We start from the raw sequence: 17,297 nt of genomic DNA, 5'->3' as shown, positions 1-17,297 counted from the left end.
GATTCATTACAGCACAATATTGATAAGTCTTAAGTTCTGTAATATTAATACACTTTTAATATGTAGTTCAATCTCTTCAGCATTAAATAGATATAATAAAAATGCAAATAAATTAAGTACAATGAAATAACAGAAAACACATAACAGGTATTTACATCGAAATATTTGATACATTTAAAAATAAAGGGTTTAATGAATCAATTATATAATCAAACAAATCACTACTTCATTTTCTAATTAGACAAAATGACTCAATGAAACTATGGCTTTTTGTACAGTTTTGCTAAACGATCAACCTCTGAAGTTTTTGCATTAGCATGTCATATGGAAAACTAACAAAACAATAACTCACTCTACTGTTAAAAATCTGCCCTGTGACATTGGGATGGATTTCGTTGTTCCCCTTCTCATCTGACAGTGAAAAAGTCTATCGGGCTCTCGACTTATACTAAATCCCTGTATAGAGTATCAGTTGACCTAGCCTGGCATTATCCCTCTCACACCACAGCCACACACAAAGATTAGCCCTTTAATCAGCCTACTCACTTCCAGATCCTCCCTCTCCCTAAAATCTAGCAGGATCTGATTTTGCCAGACCATCACACCCTTGAATACATTATCAGGATCCTCAAAATCACCAAGTCTATCTATGAATTAGCTAAATATGCTGACTCATCAATATGCAACTCCTGAGCGATCGTTTACGAATTCATTTTTCTTATTTTGTCTCGCTTTTACCATCGCTCTGACTGGCGATGTGCAATGATACAGAGCGTAGCTCAGCATTCTGATTGGCCACTCTGCCTGTTGCCAGCCAATCAACTGTCTTTTGCAGTCTTTGCAGACTGTCTCTGTTGTTCCCTTTCATAGAGAGTGGCCAGTTCAGTTGACAATGGCGGTTAGGATGTTGCTGAGGTAAGACACAGAGCGCTCATTGATAAAAGCTCTCCACTGACTGAATTGCCTTGGTAACCCCCTCCCCTCCATCTTCAACAGGCTCTTAGTGTGAGTACAGCTCAGTTAGTCTAGATCCCTCTCACTCCGAGACCAGAGTGGGAAGCCACAGACACCACATACTGAGTGAGCGCGTGGTGAGGGGGTGGGTGTCATTCAACACAAGCGCTGGAGTGGACCAGAAAATCTATTTTAAATCCTATTAAAGAAAGACCTTATTCAAACCTGCATCTTGTTGAGCAGCATTCAAGAATTGCCCAAATAAAATCTCTACAATCAATACGCACAGCCCCTTATTGAATAATTTACAATTCAGTCCGGACAGGATGCAAGAATAGATTTACATTGTCATTCTCTGTTAAATAGACTCCTGGGCTCAATATAGGCACTGCAATGCATGTCTCCCAAAAGCCCTTAATAAATCTGACAAAGACAACTGATGTCCATCCTGAGGGGCTTCCATCTGGGAGCATGTCCATCTCTTTTAAAAACACCCTCGTCTTGGAGGCACAAGGCTCGTGTAATTAACTGGATAAAGGCTCTAATGAACTGGGCTAAACATTTAAATGCATGAGTGAGAGCAGACATCCCTGCTGCCAACTGCTCCACTGATTGCACCTCTGGCATAATACGTAATGTACAGCGTCATGACAAAAGTCCCCTTATGATGTTTTGATACATTGCGGCTTCAGTTTCATACGGATTCTTCTGTGAAATAGTTTTAGATTACGCAGTGCAAAGCAAGCTTGTAAGATAAGCTGAGTCACTGCTTTGAAAAAAAGTATCATGTAAGAGTGACATGTTGCATTAAAAAAGAATTAGAATAAAGTTTAGCGATAGAATCAAGTCATAAATTGGATGTGAATCTTGTTAATTACACAAAAAAAGTACATATGATAAGTCCTGACAGGCAGATGTTTCTCCTGCTACTGAACGTGTTATCTTAAATAATTAATGCATCATAGCATCAGTACTGTCTCTTCAAACGCAACTATCCATGTATGTAATATAATAATTTGGCGCAACAAAAGGAAGCAGTTTCACTTCTAGGTGAGATGAGGATTGATAAGAATTAAGTAATAGTAGGCTTTTAATTCCAATGTGGCAGATCAAACATGAACGAACAGATGACGAACGTCAGAATAGTTAGGTATATTGAAAAACGAGGCAACCTGGTGTTTTTTAAGAAATATTCTCTAACAAATTATAAAATTATTAAAGCTATGAGCTTTAATGCAGAACATTTTTTATCGTTTGATTGTTATTTCATTTTATAGTGCATGTTTTTAGTATTAAATTTACTTACGTTGATTATTAATGATATATATACACGATACAAAGTTGAAGTCAAAATTATTAACCCCCCTGAATTATTAGCCTCCCTGTTCATTTTTCCCCAATATCTGTTTAACGGAGAGAGGATTTTTCCAACACATTTCTAATCATAATAGTTAATAACACATTTCTAATAACTTTTTTCTTAACTTTTTCTTTTATTTATTTTATCTTTGCCATGATGACAGTACATAATATTTTACTATATATTTTCAAGACACTTCTATACAGCTTAAAATGACATTTAAAGGCTTAACTAGGTTAATTAGGTTAACTAGGCAGGTTAGGGTAATAAGGTAAGTCATAATAGTATAATGATGGTTTGTTCTGTAGACTATCGGGAAAAAAAGAGGCTAATAATATTGACCTTAAAATGTTTTTGAAAAAATTAAAAACTGCTTTTATTCTATAGCCGAAATAAAACAAATCAGACTTTCTCCAAAAGAGAAACTATTATCAGACATACTGTGAAAATGTCCTTGCTCTGTTAAACATCATTTGGGAAATATTTAAAAAAGGAAAAAAAATTTAAAGGAGAGCTAATAGTTCTGACTTCAACTGTGTGTAATTTGTTTGTTTATCCATGTGTCCTTATAGTCTTCAGTCAAAAACACAATTACATCCTGTCTTTGGACGCGTGCACTGGGCTGAAGGCTATACATTTCTTCTCCAGCAACCTGTCATTCACAACAATTAACAAAAAACAACATTTTTATTCTTTAATATTGTATTTCACTTGATAAATCTCAGCAGGGAAGACAGGAATTTCCACGTGATGCTAACTTTGATGACAGAAGGACTGGAGCTCACATTTGTGAAAAACGTGACAATCTTTATACAGTTTCCACATCTAATGCTGTGCCAAATTTACAGCAGTGGTAAAAATTAAGAGACAATTTCTCAGTATGTCTGGATTTAAGACTGAAAATCATGCATTTGAGTAAAATTTCAATTTACTCAGTAAACTACTGACATTTCTTCCATATTGTTTATTGTCATTTTAGATAATTATTTTTGCTTAAAATAACAAACAAGGTGACATCTTTTCAGTCATGTTAATATTTATTTAGACAACACAACACTGATGTTTCAACCTCATAAGAGTTACAAAATCAAAACTTGGTAGAGTAAACCTAATTCTCAATCACAATCTCAAAACATTTCTGTATGACAGTGCTCTAAAAGACAATGTGTTTTTATTTAACATTTAAAAGAAATGGTATCTGGCAATTACAAAAAAACAAATATTAAACTTTACTCAAAGCCAAACCTAATAAATCCAAAGAAGTGGTCTCTTATTCCCACCCATATATTTGGTTTAATATAATAATAATAATAATAATAATAATAATAATAATAATAATAATAATAATAATAATAAAAATTATACAATTTTTTTTTATTTTCATGAATTTTAAAACAGAAACTTTATTATTTTTCTCAACCTCAACTACAGTGGTAGAAATTTAATATTTATGACACGTCAGTATCCAATCACATGCCTTGAAACAAAGATACTGTGACTGACTTTTTGCAAGAGAATATGGCCATGCATTTGATCTGCATGCTGGAATTTATTTGTTAAATTTGTTTCTATTCTAGTTTATGCACGTTTTTTTTTTTTTTTTTTGTAAAAAAAATATATATATACAAAATTTAAATTGTATGCATTTGGACCAGATGTACACTTTTAAAAAAAATATAAAAATCGTGTTTTTTTTTTTTTTTTATTGACTTGTGCTTTTCCATGAAGAGCCTAGGGATGGGCCAATAAACGATATTATATCGAATTGCAATAAAATTTAGATCAATAACAATGACTATGTTTACATGGACATCAGTAATCAAATGATTTGCCTTAGTCTGAATGAGACAATAATATAATTAAGGTGTTTACATGAGCTGCTTTTTGAATGTTCATTTCAGGATCCTGTTTCACATGTTACAGCACATATAATTAATGTCATAGCATCACCACACTATCCACATTTCCTCCAAAGTTTCATGTAATTTCGGGTGTTTTGTTTTTAATTTGTTGACTTTAACTGCAGTTTGGCACTTTCACTTTCATTCAGGATCATTTCATGCTTGCCCCCTGTGACAAACCAGATATTGGATGCGAGTTTGAACTGTTGGAAAAGTTGTTTTAATGGAATTTCATACCGCACGCTGAATGGGAGACAACCTCCGCCTTTTGCGGTGTACGTGTCTGTGGTCTTTACTGACTCAGTAGGTGCAAATAATAGTGTCAAACAGCCAAGTGTGCGTGTGTGTGCGGACTATCCTGTCACAAAATGCAGCGAAAAGTCCTATATGATGGTAATAGTTTGATTGTGAGGTTTACACCTTCTATAATGTGACTATAATCAGCATACTCCACAAGTCTTTATCTGATTTCTCTTTAGTTCGATTATGACCTTAATCGGATTAAATCAAAAATAACTATGTACATGGTAGACTCTTAATCAGAGTATTGTCTTAATTATATTAAAATCAGACTATTGGTGTCCCTGTAAACATACTCTTTGATCAGCTCTGGACTTTTTATGCTATATTGATCTAAGAGGCAATCACACAGCAGAAATGTGCAACAATGAGAATCTAAAAGTGGGTTGATATTAGAGATGCACCAAATTTTCATCCAAATTAATCGGCCGAAAACTTTATGAAACATTAAATGAACTCTCTAATTTTAGTTGCTTTAATCATTGTTGGGTTACTCTTAAATCTGAAAGAATTAACAACAGATTTTAAGATATATATCGTTATCGTTCAATATGGAAAATAATTATCGAGATTACATTTTGGCCATATCGTACAGCCCTAGAAGAGCCTTAAAATTAAAGGTACTTTGTTTCGTTTATTCTATGCAAACAAAAAAAAAAACAATAAATAATAATAATAACCCTTTGAAGCTTCCATCCAATCATTTCTTCCTCAACCTCTGCTCTCCGTTCTCACTTTGTTACATCATGCTGCCTTAAACCTTCAGTCAATTAATTCATCCTGTTAAACTTCGCACCTCCTGCCATTGTCTGTGTTTTTCAGCTAATTAGACGTGATTTGACAATGGATAAAAAGAAACAACAGGTAAAGAGGATAAATGTGAAAAATAAACAAACAGCAATAAAAATATAAAGGAAGGGTTAAACTGGAAGACTTAATTGAAACCACTGTACAAGTCTGCTGCTAATTATATAGGCAATAATTCAACACAGTCCCCCCCCAACAGGTGCAAAATGTTTACAGGCTGATGGGCAACTCAGTCATGGCCATTAATCTCCATTAGAAGCGTGCAGAGGTGTGTAGCGGATGTACGCTGCCCTAAGAAGGACACAGGACCTGATGAACCTTCCCATTATGGACTCATAGTACGCCTTTCTCAGCTTCATAACCAAGACATAATGTGCAGCTTGTGCACAGGCAGGCAGCAGCGCCATTATTTTATGTTTATTCTCATTTAATATTAACACATGCAACAACGTCTCCCATTCATATGAATCAATATTGTAAAATGTGCTGTCCGACACAGACCCCGGTGTCATTTGGTTTCATTTTATGCTAATTTAACACTTCTTGGTGTTTCATCATTATCTAATGGCTATGCTTCCAATGACCCAAAGCGGCCGTTTCACCATCTAATATTCATTCAAAAGCAGAAGCAATTTTGGGGAAACCAGAAGAGAGAAGATTCAATACAAAAGCATTTCATTTCGTTTTATCCGGCGGATGCTTTCAGCCTCTGCAGCAGCAGCAGCAGCACTGAAGCTTGTCCATCATCATAAGCCTGAACTCCTCATTAAGATTCTGGATTCTATCAATCTGCCTGTGAGTCTACAGAGATGCTCTTGAGTCAGAAAAACAATATTAAAGAAGACGGCAGAAAATTCCTCCTCCTGCTTGCTAAGACTGAGAGTCAGTCAGAGATACTGATGCAGCTTTGCATATCCAAACACTGCTGGAATGTAACCTGTTACAAAAACTTCAACCACAAGACAGCATTCGTAATTGTATGATTTCATAAAAAGTCATGAAAGGAATTCTTCATACAAACAAGGAGTGTCTGGCCGCCCTGATGTCGCCTAGGCATGCACACTAAGAATAAAAGGCATCCACACTTGAAATGTTTCATAAATGCACAAATGATGCAAGACTTCTCAATCTGACATGACAAGGCACCAGATTTCCACCTGACAAACAAAAAAGCTATAATAATTGTTTTATATTTTTCTGTACATAAAATAAGCACTACAATCGTGGACACTATTAGCCCACACTTCACTCAATTACAGATCACACCAAAATTATTAGACACTTTCTACTTTAGCATTTTACTAAGCTCCCCATATAACAATAGATGAAAGTATGCTGTAGGTGTGCAGCCAATGTACCACTGACTCCCTGCATGCACCGCGAGACACTAACGCCACCAAGAATGATTGCATGCGCGCTCTGTAAGCTGCTAAGATTGATTTGGTTGTCACGGCGACTGATAACGTACATAGCCGGGCGCCTTTGAACTGTAAGTAGGCCGCGAAAATAGTGGAACACGGTTGAACGTACACCGAGAGCACGATCTGAAACACTCCCGTTTTCAGGTAGAAACAGATCATTTTAACACTAATTTGAGATTATAATGTGGCACATTTCTCAAAATGTCGTGGCTCTTTATTGAAATTAACAACTATGTGAAACTAAATAAATAATTAGTTAAAAAAATAAATTGTTTCTCCTAATACGCTTTTCTATGCGTTATATTTTACACATATTACAATATTAATCGGTCACATTTGAGAGCTCTTAGTTGAATACGTTAGCACTGCGTCTTACGTTTGTGTTTACAGTGTGCACGTCTCGGTCACGCTGTAATTTCAGTCAGGAACACTACACACTACACACACACATTTGGTGCGCTGCCAAACGACGGTATCCTCAAAAACAGTGGCGACCCTTTTTTCCTGTTAGATTATAAGAGAAGCAATCAGGTTATGCAAAGTTCTCTTATTTACCGTGCAGAGTCTGACACTAAGCTACATTAGTTGTTGATTTGGTATTTCGTACACAGGCAGTGTTATGACATGTGTCACTGAATAATGCGCGTGGACTCTCAGTAACTTCACCTCTGCATTGTGACATTTAACATTAAAACACATTATTCAAAAATATATATTATTTAGTAGCAGACAAAACAGAATCTTGGCGATTTTTACAGACAAATACCCGTTAGCCGCGGAGATAAGCTGCATATATTGTAGCTAGCGACCATTTCATCCCCAAATACATGGGGTTGCTCGTAATTGGTCGCCTCTGAAATAACGCTTTGTCAACGTGCATTTTGTGCCACGCATTACTCGCCACACCGAATTAGCGTGTATGCGAGCACGGCGTGCAATGTCCGGTTTGGTGCGCCTCCGAGGCAGAAGGCTTGATTTTTCATTTTTGATAATACGCTAGCAAGCTGAAGCTAGCTAGCAACATCATCCCATCCCCCCTCTTTTCGCCCCTCTCCCCCTTTTTTCTGTCTCAGTCTACCTTCCGTATCACGCATTAACTCTCAATCGCATTCCTTGCATTTTCAAGACACCCCCTCCTCCCTCAGAAATGACAATACCGATGGCTGTACGTGGAGCCAGCGACAATATAGCGCATGCAAGTGAATGAACTCAGCACTGGGAGCGAGAGTGGGAGAACATGCATTGCACAGCGTCCGTCCGTCCGTCGGCATGGGCATTGTTACAGCCAGCTAAGCGCATTTATGCAGCCAGTGCATGGAAGTGGACTTCCACGGGCGCCCTTACCTTGCCTTCGCCGATCTCTCGTAACTCCATCCCGTTCCAGCGCCCAGATCACCGAATCCTGTGCCAGGATAATTTCTATCCATTAAAAGAAGAGACAAGGGATGAAGATGGAGAGATAGACAGGGGAAAGGGGAGGGAGGTATTTCCTAAAATTCTAACACACTATCTCTCCCCGTGTCCTTTCCTCTGCGCTCAATGTCTGTTTATCTCTCCCGTTTCACAAGCAAGTCCTCAAGAATAGGACCAGCACAGAGGGGGAGAGGAATGGAGGGAGGAGAAGGAGGAGGGGGAGATGGAGGATACAGAGGGGAGGCGGGGAGGGAGGGGGGGTGAAGTATTACACCAACCACCGCCACCACAAAAAATCCGGTTTCTTCCTTCCCTCCCCTCTGTTGCCCTCTTATATATCTCGATGCCTATTGTCCTTCGCGGCAGAAACAGCGGCGCGGCTGAAGCTCTGCATGTCGAATCCTGATGCCATTGCTCGCTACACCCACGAGACGTACGACACGTGCTGACTGTACCCTGTTTCCTCTTAGTTCTTCGCCTACTGCATTGCCACACAAAAGGTGAGATGTACTAGGGCTCTATAAATAGCAGTCTAACGAGTGCGCGTTTGTATACAGCTGTTGCGCCCCAAATATTTACATCATGGGCGAATTTCGTCAGAAAAAAAGTGGTTTGTCGTCGCCAGGCACATTAAATTCTATAAATTTACTATAAATGTGCATTATTTCTATTCGAAACCTCAAATAAACGCTACGGCGTATAGGTTTGAAGTACTTATTTTCAGGTATTTGTCCAAAAAGACGCCATTTTCATGAGTGAACTAACTAACAGGCTCGCGCACACACGCGCGCGCACGCCCCCCCTCTGCCGACTTGTCACACTCTCTCACACACACATACGCAGGCTGTCTGGAAGTCTCGTGCGCACTGCCGCCTTGTTACAGCACAGAGGCACTACCGAGTGAGTGAGGAATGGACGCTCTCTAGTGCTCTCTGTGATACTGGGGAAGATAGAGCCGATGATGAGTGACAACAGCGGCTAATGGCAAACACTCTGGAATCGATTGGAGGGGTCACGCGCGTGCCTTTACACAGTCCAACGACCAGTCAAACCCAATCAAGGCTTGTTTAGTTATTTTTATTAACAATGAACATTTAAAATGTCTAAACAACTATTTAAAGATGACGCAAACTTGATTCATGAAAACATTGGCAATTCACAATAAAACCTTTGGTAGCAAAATAATGTAATAAACAAGGCAAGCCGCTAAACAGACAGCCCAAGTGGAATAAGTTAGCCAAACAGTGACTGAAACTACATTTGTCTGTGGCGCATGACCACCATCTCGAAGCCTCAATGTAGCCGCGCACTCCGTTCACCAGTGAAATAAAATCCAACTCGTAAAATTTTTCTTTAAAAAATCATTGCTCATTCCTCATTTTGAGATTACGGTGGTGCAGTTGGAGTCGTCCTGTAAAGAGCAGAGAGGGATATTTTAAAACACATTCACATTTTGCAGCAGGTATACACTATGCATATATAAGCAGGCTGCTTTTACCCGGAGTATGGCGGTGGAGGTGCGTCATGCTGGCCACTGTGGGTCAGAGCCTCATTGTATGAGGGGAGACCTGCAGGCACAATACCAGACAGGGGCACGGATTCAGGAACTGGCCGCCCGTCCTCTCCCATTTGCACAGGAACACTGTGGAGATGCAGCATCCATTAGAGGGAGATTGCCACATAAAAGACACATCACATACAGTGGTAATGATAGCATGCACTTACCTGCCCCCTCTTGCATTTTTGCCTCTGTTCTTGTAGCAATAAACGCCCAGCACAGTGGCTATAACCACTACCAATACAGCAGCCACGATGCCAGCTGACAGACCAGCCACATCAACTTCAGTCAACTTCTCTGTGGAAGTCAATCAATTAGTTTGGCATTGGCAACAAATGCTCATATATTGCTTTCGTATTTAATCTAAATAAAGGTGTTTACACAATGCACTTTTGAACTGGAAGCTGAAAACATTTCATGCACTTTGCTGAAGAAGGATGCATATTTGTGCTGGTGTGTATCCGCAGGGTCTTAAAAGCTAAATTTTTGGCCTTAAAAAGTCTTAAATCTATGGGCATATTGCGTTACAAGTCTTAAATCTTTTTCTAAAAAGTCTTAATTTCCCTTGTTTATGCACACATTTCTGGCCATAACACCTGTACAATCACCTACAATGCCAAACCTTTAACTTTATTTAAAAATAGCATTTAATGGCTTGCCAAATCCTAAGTTTTATTATTGGGCAGCCCAAATAAAAAATATGATTAGCTGGTGTAGTGCGAGGACAAACTCTATTTGGTTTAAGATGAAAAAAGCACTTTGCTCCCCTTTACCAATTAAATATTTGCCATTTGTTAAGAATTATAAAAAAATGTAAAAAGAATTCAGATTATTTTATCATATCAAATACTCTTAGAACTTGGAAAGATGTAAAGACATACAGTTAAAGTCAGAATTATTAGCCCCCCTTTAATTTTTGATATTTTTTTTATGTTTAACAGAGCATGCAGTTAAATTTTCACAGTATGTCTTATAATATTTTTTCTTCTGGAGACAGTCTTATTTGTTGTATTTTGTCTAGAGTAAAAGCAGTTTTTAATTTTTTATTATTAAAATTACCCCCTTTAAGCTATATATACACAAACCATTGTTATACAATAACTTGCCTGATTACTCTAACCTGCTAAGTTAACCTAATTAACCTAGTTAAGCCTTTAAATGTCACTTTAAGCTGTTTAGAAGTGTCTTGAAATCTTGAATATCTAGTCAAATATTATTTACTGTCATCATGGCAGAGATAAAATAAATCAGTTATTAGAAATGAGTTATTAAAACTATTATGTTCAGAAATGTGTTAAAAAAAATCTTCTCTCCGTTAAACAGAAATTGGGGAAAAAATAAACAGGGGGGCTAATAATTCTGACTTCAACTGTATTTGGGAATTTCTACCCCTTTTTTTTTGTCTTCCCCACTTTCTTTTAACAAAACAACGGAGATCGAATACCTTTTACTGACTCTAGCTTCTTTAAAAAGATTGATAACAAGGATTTATGTAATTTTGTCTAACAATTGCACTTATGCCTGGCTTGGATTTAAGGATGTTTGGGAGAAGGATATTGTTTAAAAATTGAAGAGAATGACTGGGACATTGTATGACAATAAATACCAGAAAAGTACCTCTCTTGGGATCCATGAGCTCAATGAAAAATCTTTTAATAGGATATATCTAACAGCAATACGTATTAAGAACATGTTTGCCAATGCCACAGACTTGTGTTTAAAATGTAAAAAAAGATAAAAGGTACATTCATTCATTGTTTTTGGGACTGTGAGAAAATTTAGCCATTTTGGAAGAAAATACATAAGGTACTGGAAAATACTCTCAAGCTAAATTTTGATATGACCCCAGCTTTGTATTTATTGAATCTGAATGCAAAAATTCTGTTTGAAAAAGATGCATTACAGTTAATAATTGTCCTGGTATATTTAGCTAAAATATGCATTTTGCTTCTTTGGTCTGCATCACAGGCTTCATCTTTCAATATGTGGATATCACAAATTGCTACATGGCTACCATGTGAAAAACGTACCTATGACAAACATAAAAAAATCTGACAGATTCTGATTAATTTGGTCTCCCCTTTGAGAATACATAAGAGAGCTCTCTTAAATTAACGCAGGATCCTTGTTATTTATTTACTATTTTTGTTTAATCTACACTTAAAGACTGCTCTTAGATGATGCATTGTACTTTATTTTTATCTATTTATTTATGTTTTTTATATTAGTTTCTTTGTTTTTTCCATTTTCACGACTGTACACTTTGTAACACAATTATACATTTGATGTTAAAATTGTGTAATGTGGGCATACAATAAAAATAAATAGCATTTAATTACTTTCCTTAGAGTAACGTTTGTTTAAAAGTTCACTATTAATTTACTTGTTAGGATACTGACCTGACCCATTGCTTTTCATAATTAAATTATTATTATTGTATTATTAAATGTATTAGATTAATAATCATTTTTAGATAGGGCAAGTGAAAACCTTTTCCCACTGGGGGTATAAAAAGAAATCCTTGGCATTTAGCCCTGTATGAGTCTAAAATTTCATTAAATTCATTATAGTGTTCTTAAACATGTCTTAAATTTAACTTGGTCAAACCGTGCTGTAACAATGTGCATTATTACTATTATTACATTAAAAACTGGCCTATAGTAAATTACACACAAGTCCATGTGAACATACGTTGGTTGGACAATGCAATGTTGTCATCTGTGTGCCTTTTTTTGTACATCAAAACACATTGTTGAGTTGACCTAGTTTAATATATTATTTTAGTATTGTTTAGATCAGGGGCCACCAACCCTATTCCTGCAGAGCTACCTTCCTGCAGAATACACCCGCAACCGTGATTAAACACATCCGAACCAATTAATAGAACCTAAAGCAGCACTTGATAATTACAGACAGCTGCGTCTGGTCAGGGTTGCAACTAAAATCTGTAGGAAGATAGATCTCCAGGAACAGGGTTGGTGATCCCTGGTTTAGATATTCTAATGAGTCATGAGACAATAGCATTTAAAAGAAACTCCAGACGCACCTGATGACTGTTACCCTGATGAAGGCAGCTCTCTGCCTAAACGCATAGGTTTTTAAGGATTAGCCATGTGAATAAAGGCTTTTTAATACTTTGCACATTTGAGTGCCTTGGACTGATTTTTGCTGTTTATTCTGATGAATCCTTTGCCCAAAGAGCACAGACACATTAAAGCTACCCCCAAGCACTTATTTGTTCAATTTTGGACGATAAAATTATTTTATTAGAAATCTCAAAAATCTATATGTTGAATCTTCAGCTAAATCTATAAAATATCAAGTATGTTACTTTAACAGGAAAATATAATCACTTACGATGACTGTTGACGTAGTCTTTCCAAAAAGCTGCCTGTTAGAAGACAAATAGATATACACAATCAAATATGTCCTGCAGATTCTTCAGTTTTCCAGCATCTTTCAAGTGGTGCTCGCTGCAGAGCCATTTGGGCGAGCTGAGCTCCAGCGAGGGGGAGCTTGAGCTCCACCTTTTTTGCACTTCTTCTACGAGTGATGTCACTGGGGGTAGGGTTAGGGGTGGGGTTGGTGTACGCATTAAAACAGCTTACAGGAGGCAGAGCGAGAGCTCATACTCCCCCTCGCTGGAGCTCAGCTCTGCTCAAATGGCTCTGCAGCGAGCACCCTCTCGCATCTTTGGCATACTTGAACCCTTTCCAATAGAGACTATGATTTTGAGAACCATCTTTCACACGGAGGACAACTGAGGGACTCAAACTAGACTACTGAGAAACGGTTATCAAATGTTCAATGATGCTCCAGAACACATCAAGAATGTACAGGATAGAAATAACCATTTTTTCTTATTTGATTGTTTTTTTCCTCAATTCACAACAGCTCTTCAGACGTTAGAAAATGATTGAGAATTGTTTTACCAAATGTTCAATGATGCTCCAGGAAAACACATCAAGGAAAAATTTACAGAAGATAAACATATTCAAGTACTTAAATACAAAGATATCATGCACTGTGTAAAATCTAATCTTCACACATCACATCTTTGTAATACTTACATTTTCACATATTCTGCAAGGGGATCCCAAACTTTTACACACCAATATCATGATATTATTTTGGTTATCACATGTCTTTCTTACCGTCTTTTTGTCATCTTCAAACACTTCTCTGGCCTCTTCATACGAGCAGATTTCCTCGATGCATTCTCTCTCTAGATTGCCAGGCACCACTGCCTCGAAATCCCAACTGTTATACAACAGTTTACGGGACAGAAATGAACCTGCTGACTTCTCTTCAAGGAAAACTGACAAACACAAGCAAATATTGATCATAATGAGGATTAGCTACATGCCACAATCCTTTAATGCACCATCAAATGCATTTAATAATGTCTTTTCACAGACAGCAAGAACAGTAGAGTATGAAGTAAAGAAATTGCAGTAAATAATAAAAATGTATATAATTTTGCTTTCAGGGCATGAAATAATGTTTTAATGAACCTAAACTACACATCAGGTGTATGCAGAAGTAGTCTACTTCCTTACATAAGTGCAAAATGAGGGAAAACAACAAAAAACATCTAATGGATTAGCAAAAATAAAAGATGATATCAAGGTTTCACACTGTGCTTTTAAAAAGCGTCTCAGTTTTTATCCTTACCATCATTTTCGTTGTAAATCACTCTGCCCCAAACAAGATGCAGCAGGGATAGTAAGCTCAAGCATATTACTGAGAACCCCAGCATTATACCTGTTCAAAAGAATATTATAAGAGTCAGTGTTTTGTGGATATGGAGGACCTATGGCTATGGAAATAATAAAGAGTTTAAATAAATGCAAGATATTTGGTTTAAGTAAAATATAGCTTAAAATAAGTATTATATACAGAACATTTCTTGAAGACTTCCGATAAAAACAGAAATTTGAAACATTTGCTTTCCTTTTTCATAAAATTGACAACTGGTCAGAGCATGTAGGCCTATTTTGTGTGATAGGACTGAAAATAAGAGTCTTTCCTCCAAATATATGGAAGAAATGTCATCAGCAGTTTTCTAAATAAAACATGTTTTATTCAAACACAGGACTATATTGGCATTTAAAGTATTTTGCGTTGCACAAAACAACTACCATCTTAATTACACTTGGGGAAAAATCTTATCAGGCTAAAAGAAAAAAAAAAGAAAAGATATCAACATGTGTCTCAATCCCATATCTGATAAATACAGTAAACCATTTTACAATCTGCCAAGTGGTAATACATACACACACAGGGGCGGATTTAGTGATTTAAGGGGCACTAAGCAATTCCACCTATGGGGCCCAAAAGTTCTAAAATCCACCTTTTGTACTTCAATTTATTTTAAAGGATTTATTTATTTATCCGTTTTTCTCTCTTATATTACTCAATTACTCTTTTTCTACATTGTGTCCTATTGCAAAATAATAATAACAGCATGTAAGGCATCTTGTAAAACTTTTAAAATGATTTGTTTTCTTAAAATGAATTAATAATATATCTAAACTATTTTGTTTTTAAAGCTAAATCTTTACCTAATTTGAATCCTGGACTTCTCCATGATTGAGGGCGGGGGATACATCTGCTCAGATGTAATAAACATTAAACTTTTATTTATTTTTTTAGAGACTGATCATACAAAATATGACAGGATACTATGTTATATAAAAGTTATAGGTATACTTTATACTTCTAAGTATTTATTTGGGGGCCCAAAGCGGCCGATTATCTTGCTTATTGGTTAAATCCAACCCTGTGAGCGCGCACACACATACACACACACAAACACACACACACAAACAAATTAATGGACAATTATGTTCAACTCAAAAGGCTTTTACAATATCGTCCTCTATCAGTCACTGCAATTATTATTAGGAATTATTAAATTTTATACATTTAAAAGTTACAAGTCTTAATACACATAAAACTTGACAAGTGACACTTTCGACACGTAAACTTATATCGACACACACTGACAACACAGCAGCAGTGCGAGAGAAAGACAAAAGGCATTTTTCATTAAACAAACATACAAAAAGTGCGTATTTGCAGATTGTTTCGGACATGCTGTTCCACAAACACAACAAAACGTAAAAAAGAAAGTAAAACTACTGCCTTTGCGTCTGAAGACAAACGACGCAGGTAAACGCCCGCTTACCTTCTTTATTCTCTCTAGTGCTCCGGACAAGTAAACCTTGAGGGCTAAAACCATAGGCTAAAACGCTTTCAGACTTCTCCAGAGATTTCCCGTCTTGGTGGTGTAAACTGTTATATCTAGATGGTCACTACCAAGAATTCGCATATTCGAGGGTTTTGATTAAAACTTCGTTCACATTCACCTGTTTCATTTACAGCGAAACTCATCACGTACGCGACATTCCAGTTTGACAACATACCTCACCTCACAGCCGCGGGCGTTTAGAGGTGTGGCGACACTTAACGCCTCCAAAAACAAGCGTGCTTTACTCGTCTTTAGTGCCAAACGTCTTTAGTGTCCGTAGTTTCTTCAATGCCGTTATAATAATTTAGACTTTTAATGTCATTTAAAACAAAATCACATTTACGGTCAGATTAAACAGCTTCCGGTTTTTCCAGTTCATTGAGTCTCGTTTGGATAAACCGTCATTTTCGCAGGTTATGAATGGGCCTCTTCATTTCTTCCACGCGGGAGCCGACCTGAGATGAGCTTCTGATGAAGTTGAGTCCTGTACAGGTGATACTACTCAGATAATAGCGCTTCAAAACGACAGGAAACAGTCTAAATTTACGTTTCAGTGTTGTCTTCTCGCGGTGGTAGATTCCTCTGGGGTTATTTTTTTTACCTTCACCTCACATATGCAGAGCAGTTCAATTGTTGTAGGCTATAGTGTTATCAAAAAAAATGCCCAGTCCTATTTTAGCACCAGTGTGTGAGTTACTGCTATCAAGGAAACAATATAGAGTTCATTAATGTAGAATAAATTATTATTTAATTATAGTTATGTATCTATTGCCATTTTAAATTGTCATTCATTTTTGGCTTAGTCCCTTTATTAATCAGGGGTTGCCACAGCAGAATGAACTGCCAGCTTTTCCAGCATGTTTTACGCAGCAGGTGCCCTTCCAGCTGCAACCTATCACTGGGAAACATCCATACACACTCATTCACAACAGGCAATTTAGCTTACCCAATTCACCCATAGCCAGGGGCGTAGAGGACATTTTAAAAGTGTGTGTATGCGTGTCTGGGATTTTAGGTTTATTTTGTTATTAATCACCCATTTCTAAATGATCTGTCTCTAAAACTGAGGGGGACATATCCCCCCAGATTGCTCTTTGGACTGTAGGGGAAACCGAAGCACCCAGAGGAAACCCACACAAACACAGCAAGAACATGCAAACTCGACACAGAAATGCCAACTGACCCAGCTGAGGCTCAAACTAGTGACCTTCTTGCTGTGAGGCGATCATGCTACCCACTGTGGCACCATGACACCCCATTTTAAATTGTAAAATACATAGTTTCTTTTAAATGCCACTGATTTTTGGTATTGTTTACATTACATGTTGTT

At 37.1% G+C, this 17,297-nt stretch overlaps 2 protein-coding genes across 7 annotated transcripts in view; both read right to left on the bottom strand.

The window, feature by feature from the left end:
* Positions 1 to 8,326, bottom strand: part of prr12b (proline rich 12b) — a 33,576-nt gene extending 25,250 nt beyond the window's left edge. For both annotated transcript variants that reach the window (XM_680992.9, XM_005164066.5), the window contains exon 1: positions 8,088 to 8,326. In XM_680992.9, coding sequence (XP_686084.5) covers positions 8,088 to 8,170 — 83 coding nt within the window. In that variant the 5' untranslated portion in view covers positions 8,171 to 8,326. The remainder of the gene's footprint in view (positions 1 to 8,087) is intronic.
* Positions 8,327 to 9,214: 888 nt separating this feature from the next.
* On the bottom strand, positions 9,215 to 16,486 carry prrg2 (proline rich Gla (G-carboxyglutamic acid) 2). 5 transcript variants are annotated; one of them, NM_001202478.1, is made up of 8 exons: positions 16,143 to 16,445; positions 15,905 to 16,031; positions 14,389 to 14,478; positions 13,869 to 14,032; positions 13,072 to 13,105; positions 9,882 to 10,011; positions 9,655 to 9,798; positions 9,215 to 9,567 (listed from the first exon to the last, which is right to left on the bottom strand). In NM_001202478.1, exons 3-8 carry the CDS (start codon positions 14,471 to 14,473, stop codon positions 9,543 to 9,545), a joined length of 582 nt encoding a protein of 193 aa, NP_001189407.1. In that variant the 5' UTR covers positions 14,474 to 14,478; positions 15,905 to 16,031; positions 16,143 to 16,445; the 3' UTR covers positions 9,215 to 9,542. The 5 variants fall into 5 exon arrangements, with proteins under 5 accessions (NP_001189407.1, NP_001189408.1, NP_001189409.1 ...); XM_068215333.2 differs by having other exon boundaries at positions 9,218 to 9,567; positions 16,148 to 16,486; NM_001202479.1 differs by lacking the exon at positions 15,905 to 16,031 and having other exon boundaries at positions 16,143 to 16,486.
* Positions 16,487 to 17,297: the final 811 nt, after the last annotated feature.

Source organism: Danio rerio, chromosome 3 (assembly GCF_049306965.1).
Source record: "Danio rerio strain Tuebingen ecotype United States chromosome 3, GRCz12tu, whole genome shotgun sequence".
NCBI classification, from domain to species: Eukaryota; Metazoa; Chordata; class Actinopteri; order Cypriniformes; family Danionidae; genus Danio; species Danio rerio.
Note: the sequence above shows the minus strand (reverse complement) of the source record. Positions and strands in the feature narration are given on the sequence as shown.

Coding starts and splice junctions, on each gene's coding strand:
- prrg2 (NM_001202479.1), bottom strand. CDS start 14,473: ATGCTGGGGTTCTCAGTAATATGCTTGAGCTTACTATCCCTGCTGCAT. Junction 10,012..13,071: donor AGACTACGTCAACAGTCATC/GTAAGTGATTAT, acceptor TGACTTCCACAG/AGAAGTTGACTGAAGTTGAT. Junction 9,568..9,654: donor CCTCCACCGCCATACTCCGG/GTAAAAGCAGCC, acceptor TGCTCTTTACAG/GACGACTCCAACTGCACCAC.